Genomic DNA, 17114 nt, shown 5'->3' with positions numbered 1-17114 from the left:
CAGCCTCCCAAAATGCTAGGATTAGAGGCATAACCACCGCTATATATTTTGAATATGAATCTCTTATCAGATATATGGTTTGCAAATGTTTTCTCACATCTTGTGCATCGTCTTGCCACTTTCTTGATGATATCATTTGCAGCACAGAAGGTTTTTTAAAATTTTGATCAAGTCTACTTAATCTATTTTTTTGTTTGTGTTTTTGACGTGTATTTAAGAAAGTGCTGCCTAACCCAAAGTCACAAAGATTTACTTCTGTGTTTTCTTCTTAATATAGTTTTTGCTGTTACATATAGCCCTATGATTCATTTTCAGTTAATCTTTGCATGTGATCCAACTTCATTCTTTTCCACATAGATATTAGGTTGTCCCCACGCCATTTGCTAAAAATACTATTCTTTCCTCATTGAATTGTCCTAGCACCTGTATTTTGAAAAATCATTTGGGCACAAATGTGTAAACCATTTCTGGACTCTGAATTCTGTTCCATCAACCTCTATGTCTTTCCTTATGCTAGTACCACAATGTCTTGATTACTTCAGTTTTGCAGCCAGTTTTGAAATCAGGAAGTGTGATTCTCCAACTTTGTTTTTCTTTTTCAAGATTGTTTTGGCTATTCACTTGCACTTCCATATGAATTTTAGATCAGTTTGACAATTTCTACAAAGACACCTGGGATTCTGATAAGCATTGCATTAAATTTGTGGATCAGTTTTGGGAGTAATGCCATCTTAACAATGATAAGTGTTCTGGCCCATGAACATGGCATGTGTTTCCATTTATTTAGGTCTCCTTTAATTTCTGTTGACAACGTTCTGTAGTTTTGTAAAGTACAAGTATTTGTCTCTTTTTTTTTTTTTTTTAAGACAGAGTCTTGCTCTGTCGCCAGGCAGAGTGCAGTGGCATAATCTTGGCTCACTGCAACCTCTGACTCCCTGGTTCAAGCAATTCTCCTGCCTCAGCCTCCCAAGTAGCTGGGATTACAGGCACGTGCCACCACACCCAGCTAATTTTTGTATTTTTAGTAGAGATGGGGTTTCACCATGTTAGCCAGGATGGTCTTGATCTCCTGACCTCATGATCCGCCCACCTCGGCCTCCCAAAATGCTAGGATTACAGGCATGAGCCACCGCGTCCAGCCATATTTGTCCTTTTTTAGTGCTACCCTTTTTGATGCAATTCCGTTTGATATAATTTTTTTCATTTTCAGATTGTTCATTGTTAATGTATAGAAATAAGAAATATAATTGGATATTGATCTTGTGTCCTACAGCCCTGATGCTCATTTATTCTAATACTTTTTTAGTGAATTCTTAGGATTTTCTATATTTCAGATCACGTCACCTGCAAACAGAGATAGTTTTACTTCTTTTCCAACCTGAATGCCTTTTATTTCTTTTTCTTGCCTAACTGCCCTGCCTAGAACCTCTGCTACAATGTTGAATAGAAAAGGCAAGGTGGGCATTCTTGTCTGGATACTGATCTTAGGGCAAAAGCATTCAATCACCACTAAGTACAGTGTTTGCTGTGGGTTTTTCATAGATGCCCTTTATGAGGTCAAGAAAGTTTCTATTTCTAGTTTATAGAGTGTTTTTATCAGGCAAGAATGTTGGATTTTGCCAAATGCTTTTTCTGCACCCATTGAGAAGGCTGTGTGGTTTTTGTTCTTGATTCTATTGATATGATGATGTATTAATTGATTTTTCAGGTGTTAAACCAACCCAGCATTCATGGAATAAACCCTACTTGATGGTGTAAATTTCGTTTTATGTGTTGTTGGATTCAGTGTTATAGTATTTTCTCGAGAATTTTTCATCTGTATTCATAAGAGATAATAGTCTGCAGTTTTATTTTCCTATGAGGTCTTTGTCTGGCTTTGGCCTCAGGGCAATAATGGCTTCATAGATTGCATGAAGAAGTGTTCTCTTCTACTTTTGGAAGAGTTTGCAAAAATTCTGGATCAATGCATCTTGAATCATTTGGAAGAATTCACAACTGAAGCCATCTGGGCCTCGGTATTACTTTATGGAAGTTTAAAAATTTCTATTTTGACCTCTTTAGGTTATAGGTTTATTCAGATTTTCTACTTTTCCTTAAGTCAGTTTTAATAGTTTGTGTTTTTCTGGAAATTTGTTGATTTCATCTAAGCATTTAATTTTTGGCATTCAGTTATTCATAATATTCCCTATAATACTTTTTTTATAAGGTTAGTAGTGATGTCCCTTCTCTTATTCCCGATTTTGGTAATTTGACTCTGTCACTTTGCTAAAGATTTGTCAATTTTGTTGGTATTCTGAAAGAACAAGCTTGTGGCTTCTTTGATTCTTGATTGTTTTCTCTTCACTTAGTTTCTGTTCTAATCTTGATTATTATTTTCATTCTTCTTGCTGTGGGTTTAGTTTGTTCCCTTTTTCCAGTGTTCTAAGTGGAAGGCTAGGTTAGTGACTTAAGAGTTTTCTTCTTTTTTAATATAGATAGGCATTTCTAGCTATAAATTTCCCTCTAAGTACTGCTTTAGCTGCATCCTATATGTTTTGACACAGTACACATTCATTTTCACTAATCTCAGAATATTTTCTTTTTTTCCTTTGTGATTTCTTCTTTGACTCACCACTATTTCGGAATGTGCTGCTCAATTTTCTTATACTTGTGAATTTACAAAATTTTCTTCTTTTATCAATCCCTAACAATTCCATTGTGGTGGGAAAACATACTTTGCAAAAGTTCAATCCTTTTAAATCTATTGAGGCTTATATTATGGCCTAATGTATGATCTGTTCTGGAGGATCTTCCATGTTGAGAAGACTATGTATTCTACTGTTTTTGGAAGAGTGTTTTATATATTTATGTTAATGCCAATTTGGTTTTTGTGTTGTTGAAATCTTATATTTCCTTGTTGATGTTCTGCCTAGCTGCTCTCTTCATTATTGAAAGTGGGGTATTGACATCTGCAACTATTACTGTTGAACTGTTTATTTACAGCTCAATACAGAAATGTTATTCCTACATAGCTGTATTTCTTCCTTTTCTCACTAGTGATATTAGTCTTACACTTACATCTATACGTCACAAGCCCAATGATATATTGTTACAATTATCACTTTTAAACGTTATAGCTTTTAAAGAAGTTGATAGAAGAAAGGACAGCAACATATACAGTCAGACTTAGCAGCTCTTTTTTTTTTTTATTTTTGAGACGGAGTCTCACTCTGCCACCCAGGCTGGAGTGCAGTGGAACAATCTCGGCTCACTGTAAGCTCCGCCTCCCAGGTTCACACCATTCTCCTGCCTCAGCCTCCCAAGTAGCTGGGACTACAAGCGCCTGCCACCACGCCTGGCTAATTTTTTTGTATTTTTTTAGTAGAGACAGAGTTTCACCATGTTAGCCAGGATGGTCTCGATCTCCTGACCTCGTGATCTGCCTGCCTCAGCCTCCCAAAGTTCTGGGATTACAGGCGTGAGCCACTGCGCCCGGCCCAAAGCAGCTCTTTTAAATATGTTCAGAGAAATAAAGGAAGTCATACTTAAGGAGGTAAAGTAAGGCCATAAATGGATGAATGGATAAAGAAAATGTGGTATATATACAAAATGGAATACTATACAGCAGCGGTCCCCAACCTTTTTGTCACCAGGAACTGGTTTCACGGAAGACAATTTTTCCATGGACAGCAGTGGGGGTGGGGATGGTTTTGGGATGAAACTGTTCCACCTCAGATCATCAGGCATTAGTTACATTCTCATAAGGCGTGTGCAACCTAGATCCCTTGCATGCGCAGTTCACAGTAGGGTGCACACTCTTACAAGAATCTAATGCCACTGCTGATCTGACAGGAGGTGGAGCTCAGGCAGTAATGCTCACTCACCCACCGCTCACCTCCTGCTGTGCAGCTAGGACTGGTACCAGTCTGTGGTAACAGGCTATGGGCCCGTACAGGTCTGTGGCCCAAGGGTTGGGGACTTCTACTATATGGCCTTTAAAAAGAAAAAAATTCTGTCATTCATGGCAACCTGGGTGGAATTGGAGGACATTATGCTAAGTGAAATAAGCCAGGCACAGAAAGACAAATACTGTATGATCTTACTTATAAGTGGAATCTAAACAAGTTGACTTTATAGAAACAGAGAGTAGAATGGTGGGAGGAGGAAGGATAGAGAAAGGGGAGATGTTGATCAGAGTCCAAAGTTTTAGTTAGACTGGAGAAATAAGTTTTGGTGATTTATTACACCGTATGGTGACCACAGTTAATAATAAACTACTGTATAATTCAAAATTGCTAAAAGAATAAAATTTTAATGATATCACGCAAAAAATAAGTTGATAAGTTGATTGATATGTTATTAGCTTAATTAAACCTGTCTACCATACATACATCAAATCTTTCTACATACATAGACCAAAACATCACATTGTACTCCATAAATATACACAATTATTATTTGTCAACTAAAAAAAGAAAGAAAAAAGTAAAAGAAGGCCTAATAACAATGTCTCATCAAATAGAGACTAATAATAAGGAAATAATAAGCTGCTCTAAAAGACAGTTTCTTTTGTTTGCTTTATTTTCCTATAGATGGGCTGCATTTTCCTGGCTTTTTGAGGGTTAAATTTTTGTTGTTGAAAACTAGAAATTTTAAATAATATATTGTAGCATCTCTAAATACTGATCCTCCCCATCTTGGGGCTTGTTATGGTTGGCTTATTTCCTTATTTATTTGTCTGGACTGTTTCTATGATGTCTGTTTCCCTTGCAGTATATAGCTTCTGATGTTGCTCCTCAGGGTATGCACATAGTTACCCCATCCCCTCCCATGGGCATTTACGCAATCATTCTAGCCCCTTCTGCTAGGATGCGATGGATTTAGCCAGGCTCTCTTTGACTGTCTCTCTCTCTCTGATCTCCCTGTTAAGTGTCTGGCTGGCCTGTCCCTACTGGTATCAAATCCAACTATTAGCCTCTATTAATTGCTAGCTGACTGTTCTATTTATTTTGACAATCAACTGTGGGTTACCTTGCTTCACAGTCTGATCCAATTACATTTGATCCCTTTGCAGGGGTACTACTTCCCAACCCAAGCATTGTTGAGGTATGATTGACAAATAAAAATTATATATACTTAAGGAATGTAACATGATGTTTTGATACACACATACATTGTAAAATGACTGCCACAATTAAGCTAACTAACATATCCATCACCTCTCTCTCATCTAGTTACTATTGTATGTGTGTTAAGAACACATGAGATCTATTCACAGCAAATTTCAAGTATACAGTATATTAACTGTAGTTACCATGCTGTACATTAGATCTCCCAAACTTATTCACCTTGTAACTGAAAATTTGCACCCCTTGTCCAACGTCTCCCTTCTTCCCCTACTCCCCTCACCCCCAGCCCCTCATCACAACCATTCTACTCTCTGTCAAACTCACAGAAGAAGGGGTGGTTTTGAGGCAAGTTTTTGAAGCTTGTTCTGATCCCAGAAGGGCTCTTGTTAGCTGCTGCTGTCCAGGGCTCTCTATTCAACTTCTAACTGGTCTATTGTTTCCATTTTTGTTTTCATGACGTTTCCTCTTAATTGTAAAGCAGTGGCTTTTTGAAAGCTTGTTGGCTGTAGGTGCCAAAATTTACACTTGTGGGAATCCATCTTAAGGATATAATGCAAAATGTGATAAAAGTTTTATGTAAAAAAATTTTCCATGTTGTTTTATACAATAAAAATTTTAAATTTTTTACACAGAAATGGTAAAAAGTAGAATAATCCATTTAATATATTATTTTGCAACTATGCAAAAGAACACAAAAATCTGGCTAGGAAAAGAAAAAGCCAGAATGAAATGTAACAAAATGTCTATAGTAGGAGAAAGTACCTTTTTCTAGTTTTAGGTTCTGAAATCCATCGTAGCCTAAGGTGATGACTACATTTTTTAAAATCCTTTGCTTCCTTCAAAAATTATATGAGATTCTCCAAAGCACTTCTCATATTATGCTTAAGGAAATCATCCATAACATAAGTATTCATTAAAAGATGTTAAAGGAAGAATATTTGGAATTCATGTTCTCAAAATTCCTCTTGAGAAGAGTTAGTTAATAGATATACTATTTTTTTTTATTATACTTTAGGTTTTAGGGTACATGTGCACAATGTGCAGGTTTGTTACATATGTATCCATGTGCCATGTTGTTTTGCTGCACCCATTAACTCGTCATTTAGCATTAGGTATACCTCCTAATGCTGTCCCTCCCCCCTCCCCTCACCCCACAAAAGAGATAGAAAATCAAGAGCAGGATATATTGTATATTATGTGAATTATATATCAACAAATATATCTCAGTAAATGTATTTTAAAAAAAAGAAAAGCAAAGAAAACTAAGACTGAAAAAAAGGTCCAGATAGTGCTTTAAACTATTTTTATGGAGAACGAAGGTGGCAATATAGATATTTTTGACCCTAACTTCTCTTATCTTATTTAAAATTATCTGAATGATCTCAGGGATGGAAGGCTAGTTCAATATTCAAAAACAACCAATGTGATCTATCATATTAATAGGCTAAAGAAGAAAAATCATTGGATCTTATAATTAGATGCTGAAAAAGCATTTGACAAAATTCAACATCAATCTATGATAAAACCACTTAGAAATATGGGAATAGAGGGGAAATCCCTCTACTTGAAAAAGAGCAACTGCAAAATACTACAGATAACGCTAGTGGTGAAACACTGAATGCTTTCTGCCTAATACTGGGAAGAAGATAAGATGTCCACTTTCACCATTCTTAACTGACACAGTGCTTAAGTACGAAACAGTGCAAGAAGGCAAGAAAAGGCAAACAGAACAGAAAAGAATAAAACTGTTCTTATTTTCAGATATAGTGGCTGTTCACCTAGAAAACCTCATGGAATCTGCAGGAAAACTCCTAGAACTAGTAAGTGGATTTGGCAAGTTCATAGGACACAAGATAAACATTCAAAAATTAAAACTGTTGGCTGGGCACGGTGGCTCATGCCTGTAATCCCAGCACTTTGGGAGGCTGAGGCGGGCATATAACTTGAGGTCAGGAGTTCGAGACCAGCCTGGGAAACATGGTGAAACCCCGTCTCTACTAAATACACAAAAATTAGCTGGGTATGTTGGCACATGCCTGTAATCCCAGCTACTCGGGAGGCTGAGGCAGGAGAATCACTTCAACCTGGAGGCAGAGGTTGCAGTGAGCCAAGATCGTGCCACTGTCTGCCAGCCTGGGGGACAGAGCAAGGCTCTGTCTCAAAAAAAAAATTAAAATTGTTGGCTGGGCATGCTGGCTAATGCCTGTAATCCCAGCATTTTGGGAGGCTGGGGCAGGAGGATTGCTTAAGGCCAGAAGTTCGAGACCAGCCTGGGCAACATAGCAAGACCCCATCTCTACAAAAATCAAAATATTAGTCAGGCATGGTGACACATGTCTGCAGTGCCACCTAGCTACTTGGGAGGCTGAGGTGAAAGAATTACTTGAGCCCAGGGGTTCAAGACTGCAGTAATCTATGTGCCACTGCACTCCAGCCTGGGCGACAGAGTGAGACCCAATCTCTAAAATCAAACCAAAAGAAAATGAAAAAACAAAAATCAATTGTACTTCTACATACTAGCAAGGAACACATTGACGATGACATTAAAACTAAAATACCACTTACAATAGCTCAAAAAAAGAATACTTATTTTTATTTTGTAGGTGGAAATCTAAACGTACAGAACTTGCATGCTGAAAACTACACAGTTAACAAAAGAAATCAAGGAAGATCTAAATAAGACATATCACGTTCATGAATTGGAGGCCTTAGCATAGTAAAGATGTTAATTCTCCCCAAGTTAATGCAATTTTAATGCAATTCCTATCAAAATTCAAGCAGGATTTTTAAAGATATAAAAAGATTATTCTAAAATTTATGTGAAAAATCAAAGAGATTAGAATACCTAAAACAATTTTGAAAAAAAAAAGAATAAAGCAGATGAACCTAAATTAAAGACTTAATATATAACTACAGTAATCAAAGTTCTGTGGTATTGGGTGAAAGACAGATATATAGGTAAATGTAAAAGAATAGAAAACCAAGAAACAGACCCACACAAATATACCCAACTGATTTTTCACAAGGGTACAAAATCAATTCAATGGCAGAAAGATAGCTTTTTAAAACAAATGGTACAGAAGCAGTTGGATACTCATAGGCCAAAAAAAAAAAAAAAAAAAAAAAGAACCTCTATGTCAACCTCACACTTTACACAGAATTAACTCAAAATGGGTCACGGAATTAAATGTGAAAAATAAAACTATAAAACATTTAGAATAAGAAGTAGGAAAATCTTTGAGATTTAGAGCTATAGCAAATAATTTTTAGACTTAAAGCCAAAAGCACAATCCATAAAAGGAAAATTTATAAATGCGACTTCATCAAAATTAAAAACTTTTTAATTGAGAAAGACCATGTTAAGAGGATAAAAATCACAAGCCACATACTTAGTGAAAGAAAATATTTGCAAAACACATGTCTGATAAAGCAGGAGTCCCTAACCCCCGGGCCACAGACCGCTACCAGTCTGTGGTCTGTTAGGAACCGGGCTACACAGCAGGAGGTGAATGGCAGGTGAGCCAGCAAAGCTTCATCTGTATTTACAACTGCTCCCCATCACTCGCATTACTGTCTGAACTCTGCCTCCTGTCAGATCTGCAGCAGCATTAGATTCTCATAGGAGTGGAACCCTATCGTGAACTACACAGGCAAGGGATCTCAGTTGTGCACTCTTTAAAGGAATCTAATGCCTGATGATCTGAGGTGGAGCTGAGGCACTGATGTTAGCTCTGGGGAGCTGCTGCAAATATACATTAACATTAGCAGAGAGATTTGACTGCACAGAGACCTTAATAAATCAATTGCTTGCAGACTCATATCAAAACCCTATTGCTGAGTGGCAAGTGACAATTAAGTTGCATCTGGTGGTAGGCTTTATAGTGGCAAGTGAGTTGATGTGCTTCAATTGTACAGCTGCATCTAGTGGCAGGCTTTAAGTCAGAATCTGACACTTATTTTAGTCTGCATGTGGCCTGCCCATTTTTTTATTTACCACTTCCATCTGTGTCTCTTTCCTGCACTGAGTACTCGTCTGAGTCACAGTTTCGGTAAGCCCACAAGCTAACCCTAGTCAAAATGAGTAAAAAACAAACATCACTAGAGAGCGTCTTTGAAAAGGGCAAAAGACCCAATGATGAGACAGCAGAAGAATCTAAGACTGTCAACAAAAGGAAAGCTGCATTTAAAAGAAAATACCAAGTCCTACTTAAATTACAGGTTCATTGCAACAGGTGATTCACATTCTCCAAGTGTGCTTTGCATAAAATGTAGTGACCGACTATCCAGTGAAACCATGAAACCTTCAAAACTGCTTTGCCACTTGGAGACCAAGCACCCCGTATTAAAAGACAAGCCTTTGGAGTTTTTCAAAAGAAAAAAAATGTGAACACAAAGAACAGAAGAAATTATTAAAGGCCACCACTTCATCAAATGTATCTCCACTGAGAGCATCATTCTTAGTGGCTAAATACATTGCTAATGCTAAGAAGCCCTTTGCTATGGGTGGAGAGTTGATCCTGCCTACTGATAAGGATATATGTCATAAAATTTTAGAAGAGGCTGAAGTTCAAAAGGTGGCAAGTGCTCCTCTTTTGGCTAGCACCAATAACTAGATGAATTGATGAAATAACAGAGGATATTGCGACACAGTTGTTAGAGAGGATTAATGAGTCACCGTGGTATGCAATCCAGGTTGATGAATATACGGATGTTGACAGCAAGGCAACAATGCTTGTTTCTGTGTGATATATTTTTCAGGAGCATGTGCATGAAGATATGTTATGTGCACTTTTGTTGCCAACCAACATCACAGTTGCAGACTACTCAAGTCTTTGAATGACTACATATCAGGAAAACTGAACTGGTCATTTTGTGTCAGTATATGTGCAGATGGCAGTGGTTGCCATGGCTGGATGGATAGCTTTCTGATTTCATTACTTGGGTCAAACAGGTCACTTCTGAATGTGAGTCTACACACTGTGTCATCTATAGAGAAATGCTGGCTATCCAAAAAATGTCACCTGAACTTAACAACGTTTTGCAGGACGTGATTAAAATCATCAGCCACATTAAAGTACATGCCCTTAACTCATGTCTGTTCGCATAGCTCCGTGAAGAGACGGATGCAGAGCAAACACGTCTTCTCTTATATACAGAAGTGAGATGACTTTCTAAAGGTGTATCACTGGCCAGAGTTTTTGAGTTATGAGAGCAACTCCAGAGATTTCTTTCAGAAAATGTCACCACTGGAAGCACATTTTAGTGACAGAGAATGGGTCTCAAAACTTACTTGTATGACCTATACAACCTGCTCAACAAACTCCATCTGTCACTTCAGGGGAGAATGACAACTGTCTTCAAGTTGGCAGATAAAGTGGCTGCATTCAAAACTAAACTGCTGTAATCCCAGCACTTTGGGAGGCTGAGGTGGGCAGATCACTTGAGGTCAGGAGTTCAAGACCAGCCTGGCCAACATGGTGAAATACTGTCTTACTAAAAATACAAAAATCAGCCAGGTGTGGTGGCGGGCACCTGTAATCCCAGCTACTCGGGAGGCTGAGGCAGGAGAATCACTTGAACCAGGGAGTCGGAGGTTGCAGTGAGCCGAGATCATGCCACTGCACTCCAGCCTGGCGACAGAGTGAGACTCCGTTTCAAAAATTAAAAAAATAAAGGTTCAATAGGGTTTGGTAATAACAGAACTTTAAACATGACCAAAATTTTCCACTATTTCAAATACACTATGCATCTTCTATACATACCCCTTTAAAATTCGGGCTTTATCTCTCCAGCCACTTCCTCCCATGCATGCTACACTAGCCATTACAAAGTACTTATTATTCACTCCATACCCTTGTCTGTGTTGTTTTTCCTTCTGAATGGGATGCCTCATTCCTTTAGAGCTCCTGAGTATCTCCTTGTATACTCCTCCCTGATATTCCTGGGCTGAATAGAAATTTCCTCTATAAAGCTTTTAGTGTCTCTTATTAATATATCATTCATTACAAATTAGTTGTATGTCAATGGGAAGTCCCTGAGGACAGGAACCTATATCTTTTGAATATTATACTCCCAGTGGCAAGTACAATGTCAGGCACAAAGTAGATACAATCAACTGAGTTACAGTTAGAAGAACCCGGCCAATTAGTAAATAAATTTAGCTTAAAAGAATATCATTAAAGTTACAATTTAGCTAAATAAACCTCAACCTCATGGTTCTTTGCTGATCACTATGTCAATGTGTTTTATGATTCTGCTGGCTAAAAGTAAATGCAAATTACATGCTCAAAGGAAGAGTTTTTGTTAGAGTCTTAAGTTGTTTGGAATACAGCTGTCATAAACTAACTTCTTGGATTGTAAAAATAAAATCTAAGCTCAAAGACATGGCTTGATGTAATATTACATAAAAAAGAACTTACTTTTCCGAAATTACACTAACTTTACAGTAATAGCAATTTTAAAGAAGATTTTAAAAATATATTACATACCATTTCTATGTCTTGATCTTTAGCAACCAGCTGTCGATTAAGAAGTTCTTTGCTTGAGTCAAGTTTAATACAGAGTTCCCTAGTAGAAGACAAATCTGCAAGAGCGGACACTTTTTCAGACTGAACCTTCTGAAGCTCCTCTTCCATTTTTACAACAGATTTATGTAAGGTAGAAATCTGGGACTTGTAAGACCTTTCTGCATTTAAGTGCTGTAAGAATAAAATTATATCTATGTATGTATACATATATATATTAAACTGGAAGAAAACTATAACATGGAAAAATGAAGTGGGGCAAATCTAAGAGTAGTGCACTTAGATTGTATGAAGTTTTAGATAATACAGGTGGTAACAATATGTACAAAACACTCTAAGATAAATTCGGGTTTTGATTTTTTTTATATAAAATTCATGAGCAGGGTCGTCAACTGGTCATTCTTTTTAATGTACTTAGGAAAAAAAAACTTTTCCCACTTAAAAGTCTCCAGCCCCAAAGCTAGTTGAGACACATCATTTGACCAACAGTTTTACCTGTACTAGCCAGTTTCAATTATTTTATAATACAAATGCTATTGTTGTTGTTAAAAACAAAAATGCTAGCCACTGTTTTATTCACAACATCTGTTTTTGAATTCTTGACTGGCATGTCAATTTCAATCATAATGTCATAAAATGAAAACTGGTAACTCTTTAACACTTACTAATACCTCTGAGGGAAAAAGACTAAGGGCAAGTATAAATTAAGTATATATCCACATTATAGGAAATAAGAGTATGTTTTTAAAACTATGAGATTCAAGTTACATAAATTCTTTCGAATGTTCAAGATAATTCCACCCCCACCCTTTTCTTTCAGAAAAATCTTATGTAAGTGCATTGTCACCTACAGAGAAGTATTTGTTTGCTATAATGTGAAGACAAGTAGAACTGAGAGGCAAATAAATTTATGTGTTTTTACAAGTGATTTTACAAGTGTAAAGCACTAGAATTTGCTCCCATTATAAGTTATTTGGCCATAATTCACTCCTACTTTTTCTCTATCTCTTCCCTTCCTTCCTCACTCACTCTTTCTTATTCTCCAAGCCAACTTTTTATCCATCCTTCCATCCACCTACCCATTCATCACATATTTATTGAATGTACTCTATGTTCCAGTCACTGTGCCTAGGTACATATTTGATGGTATGCGATATCTCCTCTAATGAAACATCCAGACTACCACAGGAGTCATATATTAATCAAATAATGATACAAATAACTATATAAATACAAAGAAAATATAATTAATACCCCAAGAGAAAAAACAAAATGGAATTATATAACATGCTCAATTAAAACCAGAAAAGGCAGAAGAGCAGCTAAAGACTAAACAAACAAATGAATAGGGCAATAAGTTAAAGATACTTATAAATACGGGAAATACTAATCCAACTATAATTACTTTAACTGTGACTAATCTATATACCCCAATTAAGACAAATAGTCAGAGTGGATAAGAAAACAAGATCTACTTATTTATCTACAATAAATTAATATTAATATTCAAATGTTAATGCTAATAAAAGGAAAGTTGGGGTAGCTACATTAATTTCAGACAAAGCAAATTTCAGGGAAAGGAAAATTATCAGTAATAAAGAGAGGGCATGACATAATGATTGTAAAAAGTTAATTTTCAAAGAAGACATAACAATCCTTAATGTGCACATTCCTAACAACAGAGCATGCCAACATATATGAGGCAAAAAAAATTGATAGGATGGCAAGGAGAGATACCCATATCTACTATTCTAGATTACTATTATGGATTATTATTGGAGAATGCAACACCCATGTATCAGTAATTGACAGATCAAGCAGGCAGAAAGTCAGCAAGGATACAATTCAACTAAACAGCATTATCAATCAATTGGATCTAAATATTTACGGAGTACTTTATCCAAAAACAGCAGAATACACATTCTTTTCAAGCTCACATGCAACATTCACTAAGACAGACTACATATGCCCTGTAAAACACATCTGAACAAACTTAAAAGAGCAAAAATCATACAAAGTATACTCTCAGACCACAATGGAGTTGAACTAGAAATACATTAACAGAAGGATAGTTGGAAAATCCCAAAATATTTAGAAATTTAACAACATACTTCTAGATAACACATAGGTCAAAGAAGAAATCACAAAAAAAAATTTAGAATTTTTTTTTTTATTATACTTTAGGTTTTAGGGTACATGTGCACAATGTGCAGGTTTGTTACATATGTATCCATGTGCCATGTTGATTTCCTGCACCCATTAACTCGTCATTTAACATTAGGTATATCTCCTAATGCTGTCCCCCCGCCCAACCCCACAACAGTCCCCGGAGTGTGATGTTCCCCTTCCTGTGTCCATGAGTTCTCATTGTTCAATTCCCACCTATGAGTGAGAACATGCGGTGTTTGGTTTTTTGTCCTTGCGATAGTTTACTGAGAATGATGGTTTCCAGTTTCATCCATGTCCCTACAAAGGATATGAACTCATCATTTTTTATGGCTGCATAGTATTCCATGGTATATATGTGCCACATTTTCTTAATCCAGTCTATCGTTGTTGGACATTTGGGTTGGTTCCAACTCTTTGCTATTGTGAATAGTGCCGCGATAAACATACGTGTGCATGTGTCTTTATAGCAGCATGATTAACAGTCCTTTGGGTATATACCCAGTAATGGGATGGCTGGGTCAAATGGTATTTCTAGTTCTAGATCCCTGAGGAATCGCCACACTGACTTCCACAATGGTTCAACTAGTTTACAGTCCCACCAACAGCGTAAAAGTGTTCCTATTTCTCCACATCCTCTCCAGCACCTGTTGTTTCCTGACTTTTTAATGATGGCCATTCTAACTGGTGTGAGATGGTATCTCATTGTGGTTTTGATTTGCATTTCTCTGATGGCCAGTGATGATGAGCATTTTTTCATGTGTTTTTAGGCTGCATAAATGTCTTCTTTTGAGAAGTGTCTGTTCATGTCCTTCGCCCACTTTTTGATGGGGTTGTTTGTTTTTTTCTTGTAAATTTGTTTGGGTTCATTGTAGATTCTGGATATTAGCCCTTTGTCAGATGAGTAGATTGCAAAAATTTTCTCCCATTCTGTAGGTTGCCTGTTCACTCTAATGGTAGGTTCTTTTGCTGTGCAGAAGCTCTTTAGTTTAATTAGATCCCATTTGTCAATTTTGCCTTTTGTTGCCATTGCTTTTGGTGTTTTAGACACAAAGTCCTTGCCCACGCCTATGTCCTGAATGGTATTGCCTAGGTTTTCTTGTAGGATTTTAATGGTTTTAGGTCTAACATGTAAGTCTTTAATCCATCTTGAATTAATTTTTGTATAAGGTGTAAGGAAGGGATCCAGTTTCAGTTTTCTACATATGGCTAGCCAGTTTTCCCAGCACCACTTATTAAATAGGGAATCCTTTCCCCATTTCCTGTTTTTGTCAGGTTTGTCAAAGATCAGATAGTTGTAGATATGTGGCATTATTTCTGAGGGCTCTGTTCTGTTCCATTGATCTATGTCTCTGTTGTAGTACCAATACCATGCTGTTTTGGTTACTGTAGCCTTGTAGTATAGTTTGAAGTCAGGTAGCGTGAGGCCTCCAGCTTTGTTCTTTTGGCTTAGGATTGACTTGGAGATGCGGGCTCTTTTTTGGTTCCATATGAACTTTAAAGTAGTTTTTTCCAATTCTGTGAAGAAAGTCATTGGTAGCTTGATGGGGATGGCATTGAATCTATAAATTACCTTGGGCAGTATGGCCATTTTCACGATATTGATTCTTCCGACCCATGAGCATGGAATGTTCTTCCATTTGTTTGTATCCTCTTTTATTTCATTGAGCAGTGGTTTGTAGCTCTCCTTGAAGAGGTCCTTCACATCCCTTGTAAGTTGGATTCCTAGGTATTTTATTCTCTTTGAAGCAATTGTGAATGGGAGTTCCCTCATGAATTGGCTCTCTGTTTGTCTGTGATTGGTGTACAAGAATGCTTGTGATTTTTGTACATTGATTTTGTATCCTGAGACTTTGCTGAAGTTGCTAATCAGCTTAAGGAGATTTGGGGCTGAGGCAATGGGGTTTTCTAGATATACAATCATGTCATCTTCAAACAGGGACAATTTGACTTCCTCTTTTCCTAATTGAATACCCTTTATTTCCTTCTCCTGCCTGATTGCCCTGGCCAGAACTTCCAGCACTATGTTGAATAGGAGTGGTGAGAGAGGGCATCCCTGTCTTGTGCCAGTTTTCAAAGAGAATGCTTCCAGTTTTTGCCCATTCAGTATGATATTGGCTGTGGGTTTGTCATAGATAGCTCTTATTATTTTGAGATACGTCCCATCAATACCTAATCTATTGAGAGTTTTTAGCATGAAGGGTTGTTGAATTTTGTCAAAGGCCTTTTCTGCATCTATTGAGATAATCATGTGGTTTTTGTCTTTGGTTCTGTTTATATGCTTGATTACATTTATTGATTTGCGTATGTTGAACCAGCCTTGCATCCCAGGGATGAAGCCCACTTGATCACGGTGTATAAGCTTTTTGATGCGCTGCTGGATTCGGTTTGCCAGTATTTTATTGAGGATTTTTGCATCAATGTTCATCAAGGATATTGGTCTGAAATTCTCTTTTTTGGTTATGTCTCTGCCAGGCTTTGGTATCAGGACGATGCTGGCCTCATAAAATGTGTTCGGGAGGATTCCCTCTTTTTCTGTCGATTGGAATAGTTTCAGAAGGAATGGTACCAGCTCCTCCTTGTACGTCTGGTAGAATTTGGCTGTGAATCCATCAGGTCCTGGACTCTTTTTGGTTGGTAGGCTATTGATTATTGCCACAATTTCAGAGCCTGTTATTGGTCTATTCAGAGATTCAACTTCTTCCTGGTTTAGTCTTGGGAGGGTGTATTTGTCGAGGAACTTATCCATTTCTTCTAGATTTTCTAGTTTATTTGCATAGAAGTGTTTGTAGTATTCTCTGATGGTAGATTGTATTTGTGGGATCAGTAGTGATATCCCCTATTTCATTTTTTATTGCATCTATTTGATTCTTCTCTCTTTTCTTCTTTATTAGTCTTGCTAGTGGTCTATCAATTTTGTTGATCTTTTCAAAAAACCAGCTCCTGGATTCATTAATTTTTTGAAGGGTTTTTTGTGTCTCTATTTCCTTCAGTTCTGCTCTGATTTTAGTTATTTCTAGCCTTCTGCTAGCTTTTGAATGTGTTTGCTCTTGCTTTTCTAGTTCTTTTAATTGTGATATTAGGGTGTCAATTTTGGATCTTTCCTGCTTTCTCTTGTGGGCATTTAGTGCTATAAATTTCCCTCTACACACTGCTTTGAATGTGTCTCAGAGATTCTGGTATGTTGTGTCTTTGTTCTTGTTGGTTTCAAAGAACATATTTATTTCTGCCTTCATTTCATTATGTACCAAATAGTCATTCAGGAACAGGTTGTTCAGTTTCCATGTAGTTGAGCGGTTTTGAGCGAGTTTCTTAA

General features: G+C 37.0%; 1 protein-coding gene across 2 annotated transcripts in view; it reads right to left on the bottom strand.

Moving 5' to 3' along the window:
- TSGA10 (testis specific 10) overlaps positions 1-17114 on the bottom strand; it is a 145601-nt gene that overhangs the window by 25325 nt on the left and 103162 nt on the right. For both annotated transcript variants that reach the window (XM_058428415.1, XM_058428414.1), the window contains exon 14: positions 11597-11806. In XM_058428415.1, the coding sequence (XP_058284398.1) occupies positions 11597-11806 (210 nt within the window). The remainder of the gene's footprint in view (positions 1-11596; positions 11807-17114) is intronic.

The sequence above is a fragment of the Hylobates moloch genome, unplaced genomic scaffold (assembly GCF_009828535.3).
Source record: "Hylobates moloch isolate HMO894 unplaced genomic scaffold, HMol_V3 SCAFFOLD_15, whole genome shotgun sequence".
NCBI classification, from domain to species: domain Eukaryota; kingdom Metazoa; phylum Chordata; class Mammalia; order Primates; family Hylobatidae; genus Hylobates; species Hylobates moloch.
Note: the sequence above shows the minus strand (reverse complement) of the source record. Positions and strands in the feature narration are given on the sequence as shown.